This window comes from Somniosus microcephalus, chromosome 4 (assembly GCF_052327205.1).
Source record: "Somniosus microcephalus isolate GS21.2 chromosome 4, FLI_Smic_1.0, whole genome shotgun sequence".
NCBI lineage: Eukaryota > Metazoa > Chordata > Chondrichthyes > Squaliformes > Somniosidae > Somniosus > Somniosus microcephalus.
This window is the reverse complement of record NC_140990.1, coordinates 269,077,924-269,100,717: the sequence shown is the minus strand read 5'-3', so window position 1 is coordinate 269,100,717 and position 22,794 is coordinate 269,077,924. Positions and strand designations below refer to the sequence as shown.

Sequence of the window (22,794 nt, the reverse complement as noted above, 5' to 3'; positions counted from 1 at the left end):
TTTCCAACAAGACGTTAAACCGAGGCCCCATCTGCCCTCGGGTGGATGTAAAAGATCCCAGAACACCATTTGAAGGAGGGCAGGTGAGTTCTCCCCAGTGTCCTGGCCAATATTTCTGCCTCAACTAACATCACTAAAATACAGATTATCTGGTCTTTATCTCATTGCTGTTTGTGGGACCTTGCAGCTTGAAAATTGGCTGCCACATTTCCTACATTATAACCATGATTAAACTTCAAAAGTACTTCATTAGTTGTAAAGCTCTTTGGGGCATCCTGAGGTTGTGAAAGGTGCTATATAAATGCAAGTCTTTCTTTTTTCTTAAAAAAAAATCCTCCTAAATTCTTTATTTGAGCTGTTAGTGGTCTTGTATTTTGATCTTATATTTATACCCCTTGTTATGGACTCAACTATAGTTTTCCACATCCAGTTTCTTGAAACCCTTCATAATTTTAAAGACCACTATCAGATCTCCTCTTAAGTCTTCTATTTTGCAGGGGGAAAAAAGCTCCAGCCTACTCAATCTTTCCTGATAGTTTCATTCTCTCAATCCTGGTAACATCCTTGTAAATCTTTTCTTGACATTCTCCCATGCTTCAATATCCTTTTTGTAGTATGGAGACCAGAACTAAAAGTGTGGTTTAACCAAGATTCTATATAAATTTAACATTACCTCCCTACTTTTATATTTTATTCCTCTAGAAATGAACCCCAGTACTTTATTTGCATTCTTTATGGCCTTATCAACTTCTGTTGCTATTTTTAGTGATTTATGTATCTGTATTCCCAGATCTCCTTGCTTCTCTACTCTATTTAGTTTCATCCCTTCTATGGAATAAGTGGGCTCCTTATTCTTCCTACCAAAATGAACCAACCCACACTTCACTATATTGAATTTAATTTGCCATTTATCCACTCACTCTGTTTATGTCTTTCTGTATTTTGGTGCATTCCTCCACATTATTAGATATACCCCCCAATTTCATCTGTAAAGTTCAACACCATACCTCCAATCTGAGTCCAAATCATTTACATACACTGAACAACAGTGGTTCCAGCACAGATCCTTGTGGGACACCAATTCCCACTTTCTGCCAAACCAGAAAATTGTAGCCATCTTTCAATCCATTCTGCTACCTGGCCTCTGACTCTACACACCCTGATCTTTGTCACGTCGCTTATGTAGCACCTTATTGAAGGCCTTCTGAAAATCCACGCATACCACATCCACGACAATGCCCTTGTCTACTCCTTGTCACTTCTTCAAAGAATTCAATAAGGTAGGTTAAACATGACCTTCCTTTGAGAAATTCATACTGACTATTTTTTATTATATTCTCCATCTCTAAATGTTTTGTAAAATCCTATTATCTTTCCTACCACTTCCATTAATCCAACTGATCTACAGTTTCCTGGATTAGTTCTACCTTCCTTTTTGAAGATAGAAATTACATTTGATGTTCACCAGTCATCTGACACTATTCATTTTTCTATATGGATGTTAGTGCTTCTGCTCTCTCCTTGCTAGTCTCTATTGAGTATCCATGGGTGAAAGCCATCTGGACCAATGTTCCCTATAAGCTGCGAGACTGTCTGCAGGATCTGCGCAGCCGGCTCACCGGCTTTTAAATGGACAAACTGCGCATGTGCAGAAATTTGAACGAGCTGCACAACCAAAAAAAAAATACAGGGAACATTGATCTGAACCCAGGGATTTGTCCTCCTTAAGTTTGTCTAGTATCTCCTTTCTTTCTATCTTAGCTGTTGTAATACTGTATCTCCCTCGACTTCTATTGTTGTCATTTCTTCTTTGTTAACCTCTACAGTGAAAACTGACGCAAAGTATCTATTTGGTATCTCTACAATTTCAGTATCATCCCGCGAGTTTATCTAGCTCACCTCCTGGTGACGTTATCCCTATCTTAATTCTCCTTTTGTTACTTGTGTCTATAGAATACTTTACTATTTATTTTTATATTCTTTGATATATTCATTTTATATTTACACCTTGCCTTCCTTAGTCTTTTTACCTTTTTCCTAAGCTCATCATATTCCTTTTTATCATCATCTGTTTATTGATGATGTACCTTTTCCTTTAGATTCAATTTTATACTCACCCCTTTATTTATCCATGGCATCGCATTCTTGGCTAGTTTTCTCTTATTTTTAGTGGAATATATTTCCCCTGAAATCTCCTTTAAATATTGCCCACAGTTGTCCTACCTCTGTCAATATTTTTCTCCAATTTACCTTCCTTTAGCTCCATCCTCATTCCCTCATAGTTGGCTTTTTTCTAGTCTATTACATTGGTATTTGTTCTATCTATATCTCTCTATCATTATCTTAAACCTTATTATATAGTGATCACTACTTCCTAGATGTTCTCCCATGCTTACTTCTTTTATTTGCTCTGGTTCATTTAATAGGTCTAAGCAATGTTTCCTCCCTTGTTGGTCTTCTTACATATTGGGTCAGACTGCAATCAAGTACACACTGTAAAAACTCCACCCTCTTCTCATTCACTCCCTCTCCCTGCCAGTTTATTTGGGGATAGTTGAAATCTACCATGATTATAATTCTGTGTCATACTCATTTCATATATTTGACTACATATTTCGTCCTCCAGTTCCTTTCCACTATTTAGTATGCCCCTAATAGTGTGACCAATTGATTCTTATCAGTTATCTCCATCCATATGGATTCTGTTTTATCTCTTTGTTAGTTATATCCTTTCTTGCTACTGCTACTGTGTTATTTCTGATGAACACAACTACCCCATCACCCCTTCTTCCTTCACTATTATTTCTAAATACATTATAGCCAGCAATATTTAAATGCCAATCCAGTCCTGTCTGCAGCCATGTTTCTGTTATCCCTATTACAGGAAACTCTTTTTTATCTGGCACAGACGGGACCGGCGTGGTGCCGGCTTATCAAAAAGTCCGTATTACAGAGAGGTATAGTAAAAGGTACAAGAGCCCCATACACGGCCACAGATCCAGGCATCCCTGTTGCATAGCAACAGGTGCAGGAACCCTGGTTACACGGCCACTGATCCAGGAACGGCCACTAATCTGAAGTAAAACTTAACTGAACCTACTCCTGAATTTTGCCGGTTAACAGAGATTTCCGGTTATTTAGGTGCCGGTAAATCGAGAGTTTCCTGTACATCTATTTCCTCACTTCTAATTATTGCCTCCAATTTCCCTGTTTTGTTGCTGATATTCTGTACATTGCTATACAGGCAATTTAATATGCTTTTATTTTTCATTACTCCTGCTTTATTTTTATCAGGTATTTTATTATTACTTCCTATAAAGTTTTCTGTTCCCCGAGTAAATTATTTTTTTATCTCTTTTGTACCCTGACCTTTGCTCTCATCCTAATTTTTAATCTTTGGTTTAGTATTATATCCACAATTTTTCAATCCTCCTTAGATACATAAATTCTATCAGGAGAATGGCTTGAAAGAAGGATAAACTGGATAACTACAGACCAGTTAGTCTAACACCAATTGTAGGCTAACTTTTAGACTCCATAAATCAAGATCAAATTATTGAGCATTTAGAGATCTACAGGATAATTGAGAACAGCCACCATGGAGCTAACATGGGCAAGTCGTATTTGGCAAATTTAATAGTTTTTGAAGAAGTAACTAATTGTATAGATAAAGGGCATGCAATTGATGTACTGTATATGGATCTTCAGAAGGTAATTAATAAGTTGTCTCACAGGCTTGTTACAAAAATTCAGACATCTGGTTTAAGGGGAAATTTAGCAACGTGGATAGAAAATTGGTTGGCAGACAGGAATCAAAAGGGTTAATGGTGTTACTCAAACTGGAGAAGGATAGAAGTGGTATATCATAGGGATTAGTGTAGGGAGCAGAGTATCAAAATTTGCAGGCAACATAAAAGTAGGGAGTTTGGAACACAGGTGAGGAGGACTACAAAATACTTAGGAAGGACACAGGCAGGTTGGTGGAATGAGCAGACAGCTGAAAGATGCAATTCAATGCAAGGAAGTGTCAGGTAACACATTTTGGGGAAAATAAGCAAAGAATGGGAGTCTACACTAAATGGAAAGATACTTAAGGATGTGACCTAGAGGAGTAAGTACATAACTTATTGAAACGGCAAGCATAGAAAGAGAAAGCCATAGAAAAAAATGAGTAGCAGCATTCTGGGTTTTATAAACAAGGATATAGAGTACAAAAGCAAAGTCATTATGAGAAATTTGTACATAACAATGATTAGACCACAAGTTAGAGTACCACATGCAGTTTGGGGTGCCCAGTCATAGAAAGGACACTAAAATCATAAACAGCATACAGTGTAGATTCTTCAAGATGAGAAACTATAGTTATGAGAAGAGATTTGTGATACAGGGATTACTTTCACAGTAGGAGAGAAGCTTAAGATGAAATTAGGACAACTTTATTTTTAAATGATGAATGATGTTGATGGGGTAAGTAGGGAAAGATTGTTTCCTCTGGTTGGCAAGTCAGTGATATGGGGTAATCAATTTAAGAGCATGGGGATAGAGGTTAGGAGAAGTTTTCTTATAAGCATTTGTTAGAGCATGAAATGCTTTGTCCAGGGAGTGGATGAGACAAAGACCTTTGCATCTATTGAGGAAAGAGCAAACAAACATTTGAGGCAGAGCTATTAGGGAGAGTGCAGGACAATTGGATTGCTTTTGCAAAGAGCCGGCACAGATATGATGGGGCTAATGTCCTCCCTCTGTGCTGAAAGCATCCCTAGTTCCCCAAGGGGTACCTGAGCAGTGGACTTAAAGGCCTAACTAAGTTTGAGGCTAATCATTGCAATCATACTCCAAATCCCGGTTTACCTGTGACCAACGCCAAAGAAGATCTATATGAAGATTTACATATTTAATCACAGTACTTCCAAAAAACACAACTCATCCTGATCATCGATTCATTTATGATTAAAATGATTATGGGAAAACATGCTCTAGGTCATTCAGACATTCCATACTCACTTGTTTCCCAACATTTTTAATTGCTAGTTGTTCAGGAGTCATTTTATCCTCCTCCTCTACAGCCTATAAGGGAAATAAATATTGGAAATGTACACAGTTTATTATTGTCTCACCAAAACATTTACTGCAAATTACTACAGGGTTTAAAAAAATAGATGCTAGGGGTAAAACTATTTTTGAATGCAATAGCTTTACCAGTATAGAGCAGTTATAGTTCTCTAACATGATTGTTCTTTACCTTATTGTAGTTCTTGGCCAATTCCAGCATTTCTTTCACAACAGTTTCATTAAGTTTACAATGCTCACTGTAGTCCTGAAGTGTCAGACCTTCCATCCAACTTTTCTTGTGTAAGTTCAACAACATCTGCAGTAGAGAATAAAACCCAAGATAAATGTCTATTTATTGAACAGCAGGAAGCAGGATTTCAGCATTAATGGGCTGCAACTGTCATTTGAAAATCTAGCACAAGTGACAATTAAAATTCTGCCCTGTGGCAGGTTGGTACTATGCCATCAGATGATGGTACTCCCAACACGTCACACTGCCCTTCCCCCTGGACCATCATAAGGTGGGTAACCACTTGTCAGAGATTGTGCCCCATTAATCTCAGTGATTAATGTCTGAGTGGTTGGTCTGCAAGAGCTTTTTCACTTAGTGCGTGTTAAATTTATGATGTTCGTATATTAAATTGATGCTAAATCCATGAAGATTGCATTTCTGAAGTGCATCCTACCTTAATTTAGGTCTGCTGTTCCCTATCCAGGACTCCAATATGCCTAAGCAATCCCCTGCATTCAACCATATTACTGCTCTACTGGACACAGGTACAATAATAACAACCCAATCTTCCAGGTTACCATTACTGTGGCTCCATTTACTAAACTCCTTACTGTGTTTAATGTCAGTTAAAATAAGAAATTATAAAAAGGAAATAAGTGCAGTCCTAGTATTGCTCGATAATTCAAAGATCATCTTAATTTCAAAAAGGCCGCCCCCATATACCATGGGTCAAATCTTAGATAACCCACAGGCGAACATACATCTGTCCCTTAGGATTTCATATCAGAACACACCACAATCCACATACCACAGTGCATATAAACACTTCTCCTTACCACAACGTACAAGGATGTAGGGTGAAAAGTAGGCAGCAGAGGTTTTTAATAGAGGATATACACATTCATTGAAACAAAAGTCTTCATTTAGTCTTCTACATATACCATGCTCCCAAGATTGTTCATACGTATATTTATTAATAAAGGTTTTAATAAAGGTTTGACACTATTATTAGCTTTCATGATTGTCTCACCCTCCCACCATGGTTATGTCTACATCTGCTAGCGGTATGGAATTGATTGTCTGACCTGTAACAGATTGATTGTCTGACCTGTAACAGAATGGCCCACTGGTTGAAAGCCTTTCAGCAATATTTGGATTTTGAGTTTTAGATGATCAACATGTTAAGGGAATGCCTCCAGAACAGCATCATCCTTTAGATAAGAACACCACTTCTACAGGAATGCATTTCTGGCCAGCTAGCATTGGTACTCTGTGTAACAGCCAACAGCATATTTTCTACTTCTACTTTTAAAGGCTTGGTAAGAATCTTGATCTATGGTGAAAATTTTCCACAATGTTCAAGATACCACTGTGCCAGAAAACACTTAAAAAGTTTTCATGTGCTTTGGTAAAAGTAGTGTTTCTAATCTCCTAAAAGACATTCTCACCCTAGCACAAAACATGTATATTAGCCAGTACTTTACAACAGTTTCTAAAGTAATGAAACAATTCCTAAATGAATCAAGAAAGAGGGTGCATGGAGCCAGCTGCTGATATAAATCATTTTCCCCATCCTACAAAAAAGTCAGGAGAAAAAGGCCTAGAAATCTCTATGGGTCCAGAGGCATGCAACACTGAGAAGTGCAGGGAGTATTTGGACTACTTGTGTTTACTGATACATAATAGAAACAGGTGATAGAAAAACTGTTTTGTTACTAGATCAGATGGTCTATGTACTACCTCAGATTTAATCTGAAGATGTTACTTGTGATTTGGGGTAAACCTGCATCATTGGCCTAGAAATTGCGGTCGGAGGTGTAAATCCGGAGTACGCCTCCGACCCGCAAAACAATTCCGAAAGTACCTCCTGGCGTCCAGGATGCGAAGAGCTGTGGTCTCGGGTCTCCAGGCAGACAGCAGCGTAAAGGCCCACGGATCCCAGGGACGTAGGCGGTTCGGCAGCATCCCTGGGATCATGTGGGCCCAGTTCCCCAATGACAAAGGAGGATTCCATTGCAATCATTTACAAAGGGAATCCCCTAATGATGTACAATGGAATCCCCAAATAATCATACAATGTACAGAATTCTAATAATTATAAATGTACTGAATTGCAATTTTATTCTTAAGTTCCTTCATTGCACCAAGCTCAAATTTTTAAAAAAATTTTAATAAATAATTTTAAACATCTTAATATTTGCATAAACTCATTTAAAGTGTATGTGCATAATTTTGGATTTTTAAATGTTTTATTTAAGCCTTATATATACCCATATACACTGATGAAAGCAGGCCTTACGCCTGCTTTTACCAGTTGTAAGAGTTGTGTGGGCAATTGCTGGGCAGTTACAAACATACGAATTAGGAGCAAGAGTAGGCCATTCGGCCCTTCGAGCCTGCTCCGCCATTCAATAAGATCATGGCTGATCCGACTACTCCACATTCCCGCCTACCCGCCATAACTTTTCACCCCCTTGCTTACCAAGAATCTATCTACCTCTGCCTTAAAAATATTCAAAGACTCTGCTTCCACCGCCCTCTGAGGAAGAGAGTTCCAAAGACTCACGACCCTCTGAGAAAAAATTTCTCCTCATCTCTGTTTTAAATGGCCGACCACTTATTTTTAAACAGTGACCCCTAGTTCTAGATTCTCCCACAAGAGGAAACATCCTCCCCACATCCACCCTGTCCAGACCCCTCAGGATCTTATATGTTTCAATCAAGTCACCTCTTACTCTTCTAAACTCCAGCGGATACAAGCCTAGCCTGTCCAACCTTTCCTCATAAGACAACCCGCCCATTCCAGGTATTAGTCCAGTAATCCTTCTCTGAACTGCTTCCAACGCATTTACATCCTTCCTTAAATAAATAAGGAGACCAATATTGTACACAGTACTCCAGATGTGGTCTCACCAATGCCCTGTATAACTGAAGCATAACCTTCCTACTTTTGTATTCAATTCCTCTCGCAATAAACGATAACATTCTATTAGCTTTCCTAATTACTTGCTGTACCTCATAGTAACCTTTTGCGATTCATGCACTAGGACACCCAGATCCCTCTGCATCTCAGAGCTCTGCAATCTCTCACCATTTAGATAATATGCTTCTTTTTTATTCTTCCTGCCAAAATGGACAACTTCACATTTTCCCACATTATACTCCATTTGCCAGATCTTTGCCCACTCACTTAACCTATCTATATCCCTTTGTAGCCTCCTTATGTCCACTTCACAATTTACTTTCCTACCTATCTTTGTGTCATCAGCAAATTTAGCAACCAACTCTGCACCAGTAATACTAATTTTTCAGGTGGTTCGGATGCTCTGTCAAGGCGTACCTTGACAGATCCTAAGTTCCAGATTTCGCCGGAAGTTGCGGGGCCTTTCAAATGAATTACGATGGCGTACTTGGAGTACGCTGTCACGGAGACCGCAATTTCAGGGCCTATATCTCTTTTTCACATGAATAGTGTTAACATTGGTTGTTTTGTGAACTTGGAACTTATTTGAGCTTGAAAGGAAATGAGAGTGCAGAGGCTGGCCTAGAAATTCAGTGCCCTTAGCACCGATTTTGCGGCGCTAGAGGGCCTAGCGCTGCAATTGGCGCCGGTTCCTAAATTGCCTGGGGCCCTTCCGCGGCGGTAGACCGGTAGCGCTGCGCCGGCACCGATGACGTCATCGGTGTGCGCAGCGTCCCGGTTGCCGTGGTAACCCGGCCCCAAGCCGAAATTCAGTTGCGGCCGCCTCGCCAGTGGCAGCCGCAACTAAGACTCCGGCAAACGAGTGTTGCTGGAGTCTGCGCCGGCGCTTTAAGGAGGCGCGGCGGCCGGCCGCTTTCCCGCCGGCCGCCTGCCCGCAGCTCCCTCCCCGGACTTCTCCCCCCCCCCCCACCCCCCCGGAACAGATGCAAGCCCGGCACTTGTCCGAGGTGCCGGGCTCATTTTTGCAGAGATTTGCGCGGGCCGCGGCCGGGTGCAGGCAGCTCCTCCTTAACGGAAGGAGGAGGCCTGCACTTCCCGAGCCTGCCGCACCGCAGCAGGCGCCGCAGCGCCGGAATAGCGCTGCAATGCGGCGCGTTGCGCCAGTTTTCAGGCGCTAAAACCCTTCAGTAGCGCCGGCAGCCGTTTGGGCGCGGCGCTACTGAATTTTTGGCGCGCGCAAAGGGACTTAGCGCCGGCGCTAACTTCCGGCGCTAAAGCCCTGGCGCAGCGCAAACTCAATTTCTAGGCCGCTGTCTCTTCAAATGGACCTCAACTCTTTCAAGAGGTTCCTTACCTCCAGACATTAATACCAAGAACGCATTCTACCCATTTAGCTAAATGTTGTTCCATGACCTTATGGAATCATAAAATGATACAGCACAGAAGGAGGCCATTTGGCCCATCGCACCTTTGCGGATTCTTTGGAGGAGCTATCTAATTAGTCCCACACTCCCCTGCTCTTTCCTCATAGCCCTGCAATTTTTTCTGCTTAAAGTATTTATCCAGATAATGATTTGTCTACATAAGAGACAATCAATGAATCGATTGTCTCCATTCATAGATATCAATAGTTCTTCCAATAGGATAAAGCTCTCATGGTACATATCATGGAATCGACATTAAATTTCAAAATATTTAGGAGCTGTACAGTAATGAATATCCTGACAGACTACTGGAATTCATTGAGAGAAATGGGAAGAGGTAGGTGGACCAAAATTTTATGTATTTTTAATGCTAGGGCTAAATGCTGTGTGAAATTATTAATCCTTAAAGTGTACACCTATCATATGAATTATCTCGGAAAAGTTGAAGCTTGAATTTTTCTTTTTGCAGGTGTTTATTCAAACACTATGGTTATGTTGTACTTCAGATGTTATATTAGGCCTTGAATTGTCCAACATAATTTCCAAACAGTTTACTATTGAGCTCATCTATTCAAAATGGATCTCTACTGGTGCAGCAAGAGGACCAAATCAAATCCACAACTATACAACCTAGCACGTGACTCAAGAGAGAATTCTTCTAAGTTGGAATCACCCATTAACCCTGTAACTTGATTAAACAGTTGCCGATGAGTATGCTCTGCACCTCCAATTGGTGAAATCACCATCTGATGCCGTGTGTATGTTAATGCTGTGTTTAGAAAAATGGGGGGCAATGCAATCACACATTTAAGGCAAGTTGTAGTGTTCACCACGCTGCTCAGAAGGAATTACTGATATCTACTTAACAAATGGTCAAGCCCTTGATCATTAGTTGTCTAATGACTATCCTCCTGGGTAGAATGTATTCTTGGGGGTAGAAATGTAAGTGAGCGCTCTTTGGGGTTGAATTGGCTCCTATCTAGTGATGGGCAGACCCAATAATCCAACACTTGAGCAAGGCATTTTCACATTACTCCAGATTGCTGCTCATAGGTCTGTGCCTCCTGGTTCTGCCAGTCACTGAGGGGCTGGAATTCTACTCACTCACCTCCAGATAACCTAATAAGCCAATGCCATAACAGGCAGGATGGTCCTAAATGTACAAGCAAAAGGATGATGAATGGTTTCAGTTACTTCCTCTTGCTTCATCTATTTATTACATCTTCCTTTATTAAGAACTAGCTGGGGTGCCCGGCGTTGCCGAGACTTTTTTGTAAAACTGTTTATGAGACTGTTGGGATTGAGGAACTCTTCCTAAGCACCCAGGAGGTGGTTGTTTAACTTCATTTTTTGTTAATGGGGATCGCCAATAGCCATATACTCCAGGTTTTACAGTTTTGGGTATGTCTCGCCTGGTCACTCTCCTCTCCCTCCCTCCCCCTCTCCCTCCCTCCCCTTGTCTCCACCTCTCTCTCCCTCCCTCCCCTGCCTAACAATCTATCTCTGGCAATTGTGCGTTCAGTGTCCTTGCCCGCTCCGTTATGCGATAAGATAAGATAGATAGATAGATAGAAGAGGGGGAAGGAGAGAGAGAGAGAGAGGGAAGGAGAGAGAGAGAGAGAGAGAGAGGAGGGGAAGCAGAGAGAGAGAGGGGGGGAAGGAGAGAGAGGGGGGGAAGGAGAGAGAGGGGGGTGAAGGAGAGAGAGGGGGGTGAAGGAGAGAGAGGGGGAGAAGGAGAGGGAGGGGGGGAAGGAGAGGGAGGGGGGGAAGGAGAGGGAGGGGGGGAAGGAGAGGGAGGGGGGGAAGGAGAGGGAGGGGGGGAAGGAGAGGGAGGGGGGGAAGGAGAGGGAGGGGGGGAAGGAGAGGGAGGGGGGGAAGGAGAGGGAGGGGGGAAGGAGAGGGAGGGGGGAAGGAGAGGGAGGGGGGGAAGGAGAGGGAGGGGGGGAAGGAGAGGGAGGGGGGGAAGGAGAGGGAGGGGGGGAAGGAGAGAGAGGGGGGGAAGGAGAGAGAGGGGGGGAAGGAGAGAGAGGGGGGAAGGAGAGAGAGGGGGGAAGGAGAGAGAGGGGGGAAGGAGAGAGAGGGGGGGAAGGAGAGAGAGAGAGAGGGGGGGAAGGAGGGAGAGAGAGAGAGAGAGAGAGAGAGAGGGGGTAAGGAGGGAGAGAGCGGGGGTAAGGAGAGAGAGAGAGAGAGGGGGGAAGGAGAGCGAGGGGGGGAGGGGGGGAAGCAGAGAGAGAGAGAGAGAGGGGAAGGAGAGAGAGAGAAGGGGGGAAGGAGAGAGAGAGAGAGAGAAGGGGGGAAGGAGAGAGAGGGGGGGAAGGAGAGAGAGAGAGAGAGAGAGAGAGAGGGGGGGAAGGAGAGAGGGGGGGAAGGAGAGAGAGAGAGAGAGGGGGGGAAGGAGAGAGAGGGAGGGAAGGAGAGAGAGAGTGGGGGGGGAAGGAGAGAGAGAGAGGGGGGGGGAAGGAGAGAGAGAGAGGGGGGGGGGAAGGAGAGAGAGGGGGGGGGGGGGAAGGAGAGAGAGGGGGGGGGGGGAAAGGAGAGAGAGAGAGACAGCACACCCTAGATAGGGCCGAGGGAAGCCACGTCTGCTGAGAGCAAGGATGGGTTCCGGACTGGGTCTTATGAAGGCCCCAGACCTCAGAGGGAGGCAAAGTCTTCAATCCCAGATGGGATCAGTTATCTCACAGTGCCAAAAGTTCCATCTCCTGTGGGAAGCTTTTCTAAATGATCTCTTCAGACTGTTAAGTGCCGTTCTGATAATTTGCCACCCGGGGAAGGGCTTGGAAAATCTCGGGCCGCGACTTACCTCAGCTGAGCTCCCGCTTCGGGAGAGAGCGAGAGAGAGAGAGAGAGAGAAGGGGGCGGTGGGGGAAGGAGAGAGAGAGAGGGGGGGGAGGAGAGAGAGAGAGGGGGGGGGAGGAGAGAGAGAGAGGGGGGGAAGGAGAGAGAGAGAGAGAGGGGGGAAGGAGAGAGAGGGGGGGGGAAGGACTTAGCAGGCCGCAGTGACCGTGCGCGGCCTAGCGCTTCAGGCCCGGCCGGGCTATCGGGCCGCGACTCACCTCAGCTGAGCTCCCGCTTCGGGAGCGAGAGAGGGAGGGGGGGGAAGGAGAGAGAGAGATGGAGAGAGAGAGAGAGAGAGAGAGAGAGAGAGGGGGGGAAGGAGAGAGAGAGAGAGAAATTCCTGAATCAATACTAATCAATCAACAATTTCCTCACCTCCATTACCATTTTTTTAGCTTCAGGCCCGGCCAGTCTTTAATGGCCGCCACTCACCTCAGCTCAGCTCCCGCTCCCGCACTAACGGCAGTTTGAAGGATTAGGCCCCGCCCACAAACACCATGAACCCCCCCCCCCCGTGCCCCCGTAGGATTGGTCAACCATCACGTCACTCAACGCTAATGAGCGGTAGGATTGGTCAACCGCTAATGAGCGGATTTTATCCGTTTTTTGAACGTTTTTTGTATACTGTCCGAACAATTTTTGTCTGAACAAAAAGTAAATACGCTTATGACACTCCCCTAATCATAAGCTTTCTTTTGATATAACATATGTGTAGGTACGCTCTATAACTTTTGAGTGATGCCCGGACATATACACAGACAGACACCACAATCCTTTTATATATATAAAAATAAAGATGTTATTGTTTTAGAAGTTTTAGCATATTGTATTAATGTAACAACGATTGAACTATTAAGGCTGGAACAGTGCAGAACTACTTTTCCTCGGCCATACTTGCTGACACTGTTAATGATGCCTTTTACTAAGGCACCACCCCTCTCCCTTTCAAAACTACTCTCCATCTTTCTGATCCCTCCAACTGCTGCCCATTTTTAACCTCCCTTTCCTTGGCAAGGTTCTCAAACCTGTTGTCGTCTCCCAGCTCAGTTCCAATCTCTTCCAAAACTCCCTGTTAAAATCCCTTCATTCTGACATCTACCATGCTTATAACATTTAGAATGCCCTGGCCAAGGTCACAAAGATATTCTCTGTGACTGTGTTGCATTATCCAAAAGCTGGTAACTGCATTGCACCATTTTAATTCAGAACTTTGGGTGAAGCTAGCCCTAACCTTACCCCTTGTAAATGCTCCTTATACGTGGTTCTTGCCAATTTGCACCTGTTCTCTAGGCTTAACTTAATGGGGTGCATTCCTATGTTGGAGAAAGTATGTTCCATAGTATACAAATGGAAAGTCTACTTATGTGAATTTTTAGTCATTTGATTTGGAGACTCTTAAGCATGTTGATAGGTTTCCATGTGCCAGGTTCCTAGCTAACTATTTTTTTTAAATCCTGTACCTGGATTATTCTAGCTTTTTAAAAACTGAGAAACTAAGGTGATGTGTCAAGCCCATAGTGCAGGATTCAATAGAGATGATGAAGTACATTAAGAATTGATGATTAGGTGATGTCAGCTGTGTCAGGTAGCACCGATCCTTTCACTCTTGCTCCAGATGACATCAACATCATGGCCACAGATTTGGATCTGTTCAATTCTGAGTGCCTCAATAGCTCCCAAAGAGTCTCTCTCTGACCTAGAATGCTTGCATTTTTGTCATAAGGGCAGGATGGCTGTGGTCCCTAGTTTTGGGTTTAATCAGTACACCCATGGTGATCTAGGCTCAAAACCACCTCTTTAAAAGGTTACTTTTAGTTTTTCAATTATTCTTCACCTTCCTCTAAAGAAAAAACTATGATAATTTCAGGTCTCAACACCAAACCTTGTGGGGAGGATAGGGAATAAACAGAAACCGACTTCAAAGTATGCAAATAATTCACACCACAATATGTGGCACAACAAAAATAAATTAAAAAAAACAGAATTATAGATTAAAGGAAACCATTACTGAGAAAAGAATGAAAATCAATGTACAAGTGAGAAACATGGGAACTTTTACCATATAGTAGTGCAATTGTAGTCTTGAAACAGTGGCAGCTCACAAGAAAAAATAAACTTGCCTTTCAGGGATGGATTCAAAAGGGAACTGGATAAATACTTGGAGAAAAATGACAAGGCTATGGGGAAAGAGCAGGGGAAAGGGGCTAATTAGATAGCTCTAGCAAACAATCGGCACAGGCACGATGGGCTGAACAGCCTCCTTCTGCGCTAGATCATTGTATGATTCGATACAATTTATGTTGTACATGAAAACATCTTAAAATTGTAGTGTTGTTGAGATTTTTCCTCCAGTGTATGACTGGGCTGCTTCACTGATGCTACATTAGCTATTAACTGTTGTCCCTCCGAGTCGGTCAGAACAATGATAATACATAAAGTCTGCCGACCTTCTATGACAACTATTATAGTTGTATTATATTATGAAGCAGCTGCTCTATAATGGCAAACTTAGATAGTTTAAGAAAATGTGAAGTGTGATTAAGGGTAATCCATAGTTAACTTTTTTGACAATCTAAGATACAACACATTAAATGCACCATGACACACAAATAGTAAAACAACTGTAAATCTGAATTCTTTTATTTTTTAAAACATAAAACTATGGTTTATAATTAAACTTGCCTTTTGCTCAAGTTCATTCTTCCGGTAATTGATGGTGATAGAGTAATAATGTCTATTTAATCCATGAATCAAAGCCTAAAAAAAAGTATAAAAATCATAACTGAACAATAGAAATGGGCACATCTACATGACTGAGCTAACCTGCATAATCTGGTTGTTTCAACTTATTTGCTGAAAATAAAATTGACAGAAGGTGTACTTGGCAACAATTTGCTGTACAAACACATTTATAAGCGCACACAATTTGTGTTTCTCACATCAAATTTACAATATCACAGTCAATTATGACCAGATTTGAAAATAATCCTCAAAGTGGAATTCATTCATAAACTCATTTGAAAGAAAAATTCAATCGCCTCTAATGTACTTTTTAGAATACACTGGTCTACAAGGGTTTACCTGAAAAACACATCGTTCTGTTGATTTTATTTTAGGATAAACTCCACCTCACCATCCCCCCCCTCCCCCACCCCCCCCACCCCACTCTCCCCGCCCCACCACACCCCACCAAATACTCGTAACTCCTCTGAATCAGTGTTAGATGTTGATTGAGTGGAGTTTTTGGACAACTTGGTCACTAATTTTACTTTGTCACCGGAAATATTCAGCTGGCTTCAGCTTTGTGCCTCCTCACAACAATGTGGCCAAGATGAGGAGCTCAGTGAAGTGGGGGAAATCAAATCCACTATACCACAATATGCTCCAATAATAAAAGGTAATAAAACAACTCTTCTCAGCAGCTAGTAGCAGAAACAGAGAAAATTGCCCAGTCACCTCATAAGGCTTTTTTAAATGTTTTGAGAGCACAGAGAGTTCCTCTGTAAAATTTGTGCAGCCTACAAAAAATAACAATGAGGGAAGAAACCTGATGAAGGGGTTGAGAAAAAGAGAAGCAATATTCTCATACAATTGGTTTTTATTGAATTAAAATTATTAAATCAAAAATCTAAACGAATGTATTAAATTTTATTTTTGTAACTGGGATCTATGATTCACATGCATGCCTTTGTTTACAAATAACATGGTACAGCTGTCTACATCTATCTTGCAACCCGAGTTGCTTCAATCACAGAACCAGGAACTAGGTCAAAATATTGACATTGACAGCACTAGCAAGCCATCTGTAAATAACGATGTGTATTTTTTTAAAAAGTAAATTAATTAACTTTAGGATATTCTTTAAAAAGGTATACTCCACATACCATGAATAACTTAGCAAAATCACTGCTTTCTTTGATATTTTTGTTCAAAATGGCAATAATTCCCTCCTGTACTAATCTAAGAACCTCCTCCCTACTTCTTCCCTGTTTTAAAAAAAGGCCAAACTAAAATTTATTGCAGAACATATGCAGCATCAAGTTCACCAAGTGGACCAAAAAACCCAATTTCCTTTAAGAAGGATAAATGTCTTCAGCTGTATAGCTGTTTTTGAATTAAACATAGATGGTTCCTCCTTTATAAAATGACTTTTCTACTCAGCTGATGCACTAAAAAAACAATTCAGTTCATTAAAGAATTAACAAATTATAGTCCAGGGGTTTGAAGGCTTGAATACCTTAATTTTACCAATGATCAATGTTATGCATAGAAAAGTTAATTCGTTTTTCTTGAGCAATTAATGCATGAATTTTTTGGAGACTCTTTTTTAACGTATTAATCGTGGCAGTTACAGAGAATACCTAGGTAAGAATTTTAAGTTGATTACTATTTTAATTACAATTAATCATTGCCTTGACACAATCTACCTTCGAGGCCAATCAAACTAGGAGCTGTCTGGTGCCTTCAGTACACCTCACAATTCATCACCATAAACTTTTGTGCATGTGCAAACCATATCAATTAAATATCCGATTAAAATTAAAATGAATTGAGATTAGAAATTTTAACTGTGAGTTTATTGACAGCATCGTTTTTTATATATTATATTCCATATATTATAGGTTGCCTTTGCCACAATATGCTTCAGGTAAGTAGGTCCTGGGTTTAAAGTAGGTTCAAGCATAGCTTCGCCAAGTCACATATTACCCTGTACTAAACAAAAAGATCTATAGACCAACATCATGTAGGAATGTGAGGGCTACATCACTGACTGTTTTGTTTCGTAACAAGTATGACAAGGGCAACTGAAAAATGCCTTCTCAAGAAAACCCACAACAGTCTACTAATCAGTGTGGTAGGTATTGATGAGAACCCAGTGTCTAGATTAATAGGTGGTGAAGTGGGGAGGAGGGAGGAAGAAAGATAAAATGTTTAGTTCTTCCTAAACAGTAAGGAAGGTTTCGTATTCTTGATGTTAACACAGTGCAATAACGGTTTCTTGTTTGACTGGAGAGACTAATAAAAGCAAAATATCACAACTTTGAGCTAAACAGAACACCATCCAAAAGCATCTTGGGGCTCAGGACAAAGAGTCACCCAATTTTCATGCCAAAGAACAAATAAAGCTTCAATCACTAAGGTCCCTCAGTATTTGATTCTTTTGGATGACACCATAATCGTTGTACAAGCCAAAGGTTTGAGGTGGATAATGGCTCCAAGAGAGTTTAACTGAACTTACGCAGCACTACGCTGAAGTTTCACTGACTTAGAAGCTTGAAAAGTGAAGCTGAAATCTAGAGATAGTTATTCTCATCAACCATATAACCCTAGGCTAAGTTGTTACTAACCACTTGCATTTATACAGCGCCTTTAACATAGTAAAACATCCCAAGGCACTACCCAGGAGCGTTATCAAACTAAATTTGACACCGAGTCACATAAGGAGATATTAGGACAGGTGAGGTAGATTTTAAGGAGTATCTTAAAAGGAGGAGAGAGATATAGAGGCGGGGGCGTTTAGGGAGGAAATTCCAGAGCTTAGGGCCTAGGCAGCTAAAAGGCACGGTGGCAATGGTGGAGCAAACAAAATCAAGGATGCGCAAGAGGCCAGAATTGGAGGAGCGCAGAGATCTTGGAGGGTTGTAGAGCTGGAGGAGTTTACAAAGATAGGGTGGGGAGAGGCCATGGAGGGATTTGCAAACAAGGATGAATATTTTAAAATTGAGGTGTTGTCGGACCAGGAACTAATGTAGGTCTGTGAGCATAGGGGTGATGGGTGAACAGGACTTGGTACGAGTTAGGATACGGGCAGCAGAGTTTTGGATGAGCTCAAGTTTACAAAGGGTGCAAGGTGGGAGGCCGGCCAGGATAGCATTGGAATAGTCGAGTCTGGAGGTAACAAAGGCATGGATGAGGGCTTCAGCTGCAAATGAGCTGAGGCAGGGGCGGAGATGGGCGATGTTACAGAGGTGAAAGTAGGTGGTCTTGGTGATTAAGAGGATATGGGGTCAGAATCTCAGCTCAGGGTCAAATAGGACGCCAAGGTTGTGAACAGTCTGGTTCAGCCTCAGACAGTGGCCAGGGAGAGGGATGGAGTCGGTGGCTAGGGAGCAAGGTTTGTCGCGGGGACCGAAGACATGGCTTTGATCTTCTCAATATTTAATTGGAGTAAATTTCTGCTCATCTAATACTGGATGTCGGCCAAGCAGCGTGACAAATAAGAGACAGTGGCGGGGTCGAGAGAGGTAGAACTGGGTGTCATCAGCGTAAATGTGGAACCTGATGTTGTGTTTTCAGATAATGTCGCCGAGGGGCAGCATGTAGATGAGAAATAGGAGTGGGCCAAGGATAGATCCTTGGGGGACACCAGAGGTAATGGTGTGGTAGTGGAAAGAGAATCCATTGCAGGTGATTCGCTGGCTATGACTCGATAGATAGGAATCGAATCAGGTGAGGACAGTCCCACCCAGCTGGACAGCGGGGGAGAGGCATTCGAGGGGGATGGTGTGGTCAACTGTGTCAAAGGCTGCAGACAGGTCGAGAAGGATGAGGAAGAATAGATAGGATGTCATTTGTGACTTTGATAAAGGCCGTGTCAGTGCTGTGGTAACAAGTGTGTACATTTTAAAATCAACAGAAGCAAAGAAAAATATTAGTCATAATTTTTTGAATTTGAATAAGAGGTACTGGTTAAGATTCCCTTTAACAATAGCACAGTTCCTCTCCATTATTAAATAGGAAGATTGGTGTAGGTTAATTAGTTTATATGTCTGTTAGCCAGCATCAACTTCTGTAGTTCTTGTTTATACGTGCTGATTGAAATTTTTCATTTTATTTTTCTGACCTTGTTGCTGCTGAGTTTTACCATTGGTTCGCAAAGAACACAACAGGCCTAGACTTAATAAAACTATAACTTGCAGTTTGAATAAACAAGTGCGCCACAGAATCTGATTGTGACTACTCACTACATTGTACTCCTGTCTGATGTTACCAGAACATGTCCATATCAAATCTTCTTACCTAAAATTGGTGTCTCCTGGACTTTATGGAGAAATCCTTGAACTGGGAATAATTTTAAAATAATTTTTCTTAAAATTGATCCTTTTGGAACACAAAGGGGCATGCATTTATCCTTAGATGGATATTCCTTCTTAGGTAACAGGTGCAATTAAAAGTATTTCATCAAAGGGCATAAAATACTCTACTTGTATATTGATTTAGCTCTGTATCTACAGAATACCATTCCTGTAGTAATGATTTGGAACAATGTCATGAAATTAACAAGAGAGGTCATTACAGCATAGCCATAAAGGGGTCAGGGAACTATTCTCTGAAACATGCATGTATGGACTTGTCTCTGCCCAGTCAAAACCCCTGGCACATTTTCTACTCATTATTTTATACAGTTTTGTAGACTTCAATAAAAGTACAATTTAAAACAATAAGCCGAGATCCCCTACAGATCTTCATGCTTGATATTATAATAGCACTAATGCTCTTTTTTTCACTGCAGTGATTAATTAGGGCTTGCAAATCAAAAAGTCAGATAAAAATAGTGTTATATGGGTTCTAACGTAATCTGAAATGGCCAGGCCCCGAGCGCAATATACGCAAGACTAAAGAGTACGGTTGATATAACATAAGCCAGACCTTTCAACATATAAAAGATCCAATTTTCCTCTTCAGTAAATGCTTCTATGATAAAATATAAAATCTGCATTCTCAAAAACTGTTCCTTTTAACCACATAAATTGAAATGTTAATTTACTGCTGGATATATTTACCTGGATAGATGGCTTGTTGAGATGACCAAGATTTGAAGTCGTTTGCCTCGGCTCATGTCCTAACACCATCATATTAGCATTGATCAGTCTAAAGGCATCAATAACAACCTATTTGAAGAAAGGAAAGAAAAGTCATTCCATTTTAGTTTAAGAGAATGGTAAAACCTTGGTGTCACATCTGGCTTTGGCTCCTATCCAGACAAAGACTTAATGAAAAACCAAACAGAAGGAATTTCCTGCTGATTGTGCCATCGGCACACCACTTTATAACTTGTAATGCAAGGTGACATCAATTAAACACATAATTTGTATGCAGCATCAGTGGGGGAATATATAGTTATGAAAGTGTGTTTGCTCATCTTACAGCCTAGTTATCCAAAGAATTATTTATAGCCCACATGTTTTGGGAAGAACATAATGTAATTCATTTATCTCATCTTGATACAATAACTGAATAGTCTGTTGTTCTTACATATATTTACCAGCCAGATCCCATCTAATCAATATGAATGACAGGGAGTGAATAAGACTGAAAGTGAGCACAGGCTAAGGGATTATACATAAAGCCCAGTCCTGTCACATCAATGAAATGATCACAATACTCGAAATGACAACAAAATTATAGCCAGCAAGGAACTCCCTCTTGCATTCTACTCTAGTCATATGCCTTTGCTTACCCTGCCCAAGTAAAGAGTCTGTCCCTTGTCTGTTAGATTAAGACGTCCCTCATCAGTGTCACAATCAGGACAAAAACAAAGCATGATAAACTGAAGGCAAGGTCATCTGTGATTCACGACAGGTTACTGTAAAGCTAGCTAGCTACAAAGTATAAATAAAATATTAATATGGATACATTTATAGTATTAGACAGTAATAAACTACCCAATGCTATCCATACATAATAAAAAGGAAATTTTGAAAGTTTATTCCAAATATTCCATTTCAGCTACAATATTTGCAATCTATCTGAAATAGAAATAAATATGAGAAAATTTCCTTTTTATACATCAACTATACAAAATTATGGGTTTCTACCCTGTCTCCATCTAAATACCCAAGCCCACGACAAGACTTCTCTCTGGTGACACTGGAAGCAATCTTTTTCCAGCTGAAGACTTCCAGTGTCGGAGCAAATCAGCTTCTGCTATGGAAGAGAGAACACTACTCATCCACAGAGAACTGTATGGACAATTACTGCAGTCATTAAGCCCTTATTAGCTCATTTTACCTGAGATATGTGTACCCATTATCCCAGATGAATCCAGTTTACCTTTCTCCAGAGTTATCTGTTTTAAATCACATTTTCACAAGCTCCATTTTTATAATGAGATAAGCATATAAAATATTCAGTTCAAATTCAGTTTACAAACCCTGAAAATGATCACTGTGGATCAGAAACAAATAGCATTAGAGTACAGTAATGTATTGGAGATGTTGGGTTTATGGCACAAGTACATCTAGAAACAGAATTAGTTCACTAGATTAAGAAGGGGTATGGTGGAGTATTAGTCAATTAACTATTACAGAAGCTCAGTATTTCAGATATTGGACAATATTCTCATTTTTAATAAAATTTTAATACAACTAATACAGTAATATAAAATCAAACCCATACTATCTGTAAGCAGATATTATTTACTTGATAAAACTTAGATAAAATGGGCTACACACAAACTGTTATAGCAGTTCAAAATTATTTCCATAAGTACCTGTCTTTTTGTTTCCAAGTTCATAAAAAAATTCAATAATTCAGTCCTAACTGATGTTTTAGTTCTGTCACCTGCTTGTCATCAAATGAGTGGGAAAAAATGCAATGCTTCCACTGTGTCGTACATTATTGGGTAGAGTTTTATGTCAAAAAAATGGGGTAAACACCCCTTATAAAAGATTATGTGAATAATAATTCTGGGGCAAATGCAATCAGAACACATTTTAAATGTTGTTCAAAGAAATTGTGATGTCATCCACTGTCTGCAGAAAATGCTAAACCAGTTGAATGGGACACTTAAAATACAGCCACGACTTACTCATTATTGAGCAAATTTATTTGTATTTCACCAGTTGTAATTTAACCCACCCTTCAGTATCCAGGGGTTTCTAATCAACTTACTCTTGGGCCCCAAGCATGTCCTACTTTTCATGCAATTTCCATCACCTGATCACATCGACCACAGCCATCTTCAGAACCTAGGCTTTTCACTGGCTGGAAAACCAATCTTTGAAATTAGTTTTTGGCCAATTAAATCCCTTTTTTAGAAAGTTTCTTCCAACTACCGAAATAACCAATGCACGCAGGGAGGCAGATGAAAGGCAAATAAAAGATTTTTGAAGTTAAAATAGCAAAAAAGGTATTAAGGAGTAAAACTTAGAAAGAACAGAGTTGCCTCACAGCGCCAGGGACCCGGGTTCGAATCCGGCCTCGGGTGACTGTCTGTGTGGAGTTTGCACATTCTCCCCGTGTTTGCGTGGGTTTCCTCCGGGTGCTCCCGTTTCCTCCCACAGTCCAAAGATGTGCAGGTTAGGTTGATTGGCTATGATAAA

General features: G+C 41.2%; 1 protein-coding gene across 3 annotated transcripts in view; it reads right to left on the bottom strand.

Annotated features, from left to right (window-relative positions):
* Nucleotides 1-22,794, bottom strand: part of psmd14 (proteasome 26S subunit, non-ATPase 14) — a 115,263-nt gene that overhangs the window by 2,762 nt on the left and 89,707 nt on the right. For all 3 annotated transcript variants that reach the window (XM_085986412.1, XM_085986413.1, XM_085986411.1), the window contains exons 7-10: nucleotides 20,254-20,361; nucleotides 15,152-15,226; nucleotides 5,243-5,368; nucleotides 5,005-5,067 (exon numbers count right to left, since the gene is read on the bottom strand). In XM_085986412.1, coding sequence (XP_085842538.1) covers nucleotides 5,005-5,067; nucleotides 5,243-5,368; nucleotides 15,152-15,226; nucleotides 20,254-20,361 — 372 coding nt within the window. The remainder of the gene's footprint in view (nucleotides 1-5,004; nucleotides 5,068-5,242; nucleotides 5,369-15,151; nucleotides 15,227-20,253; nucleotides 20,362-22,794) is intronic.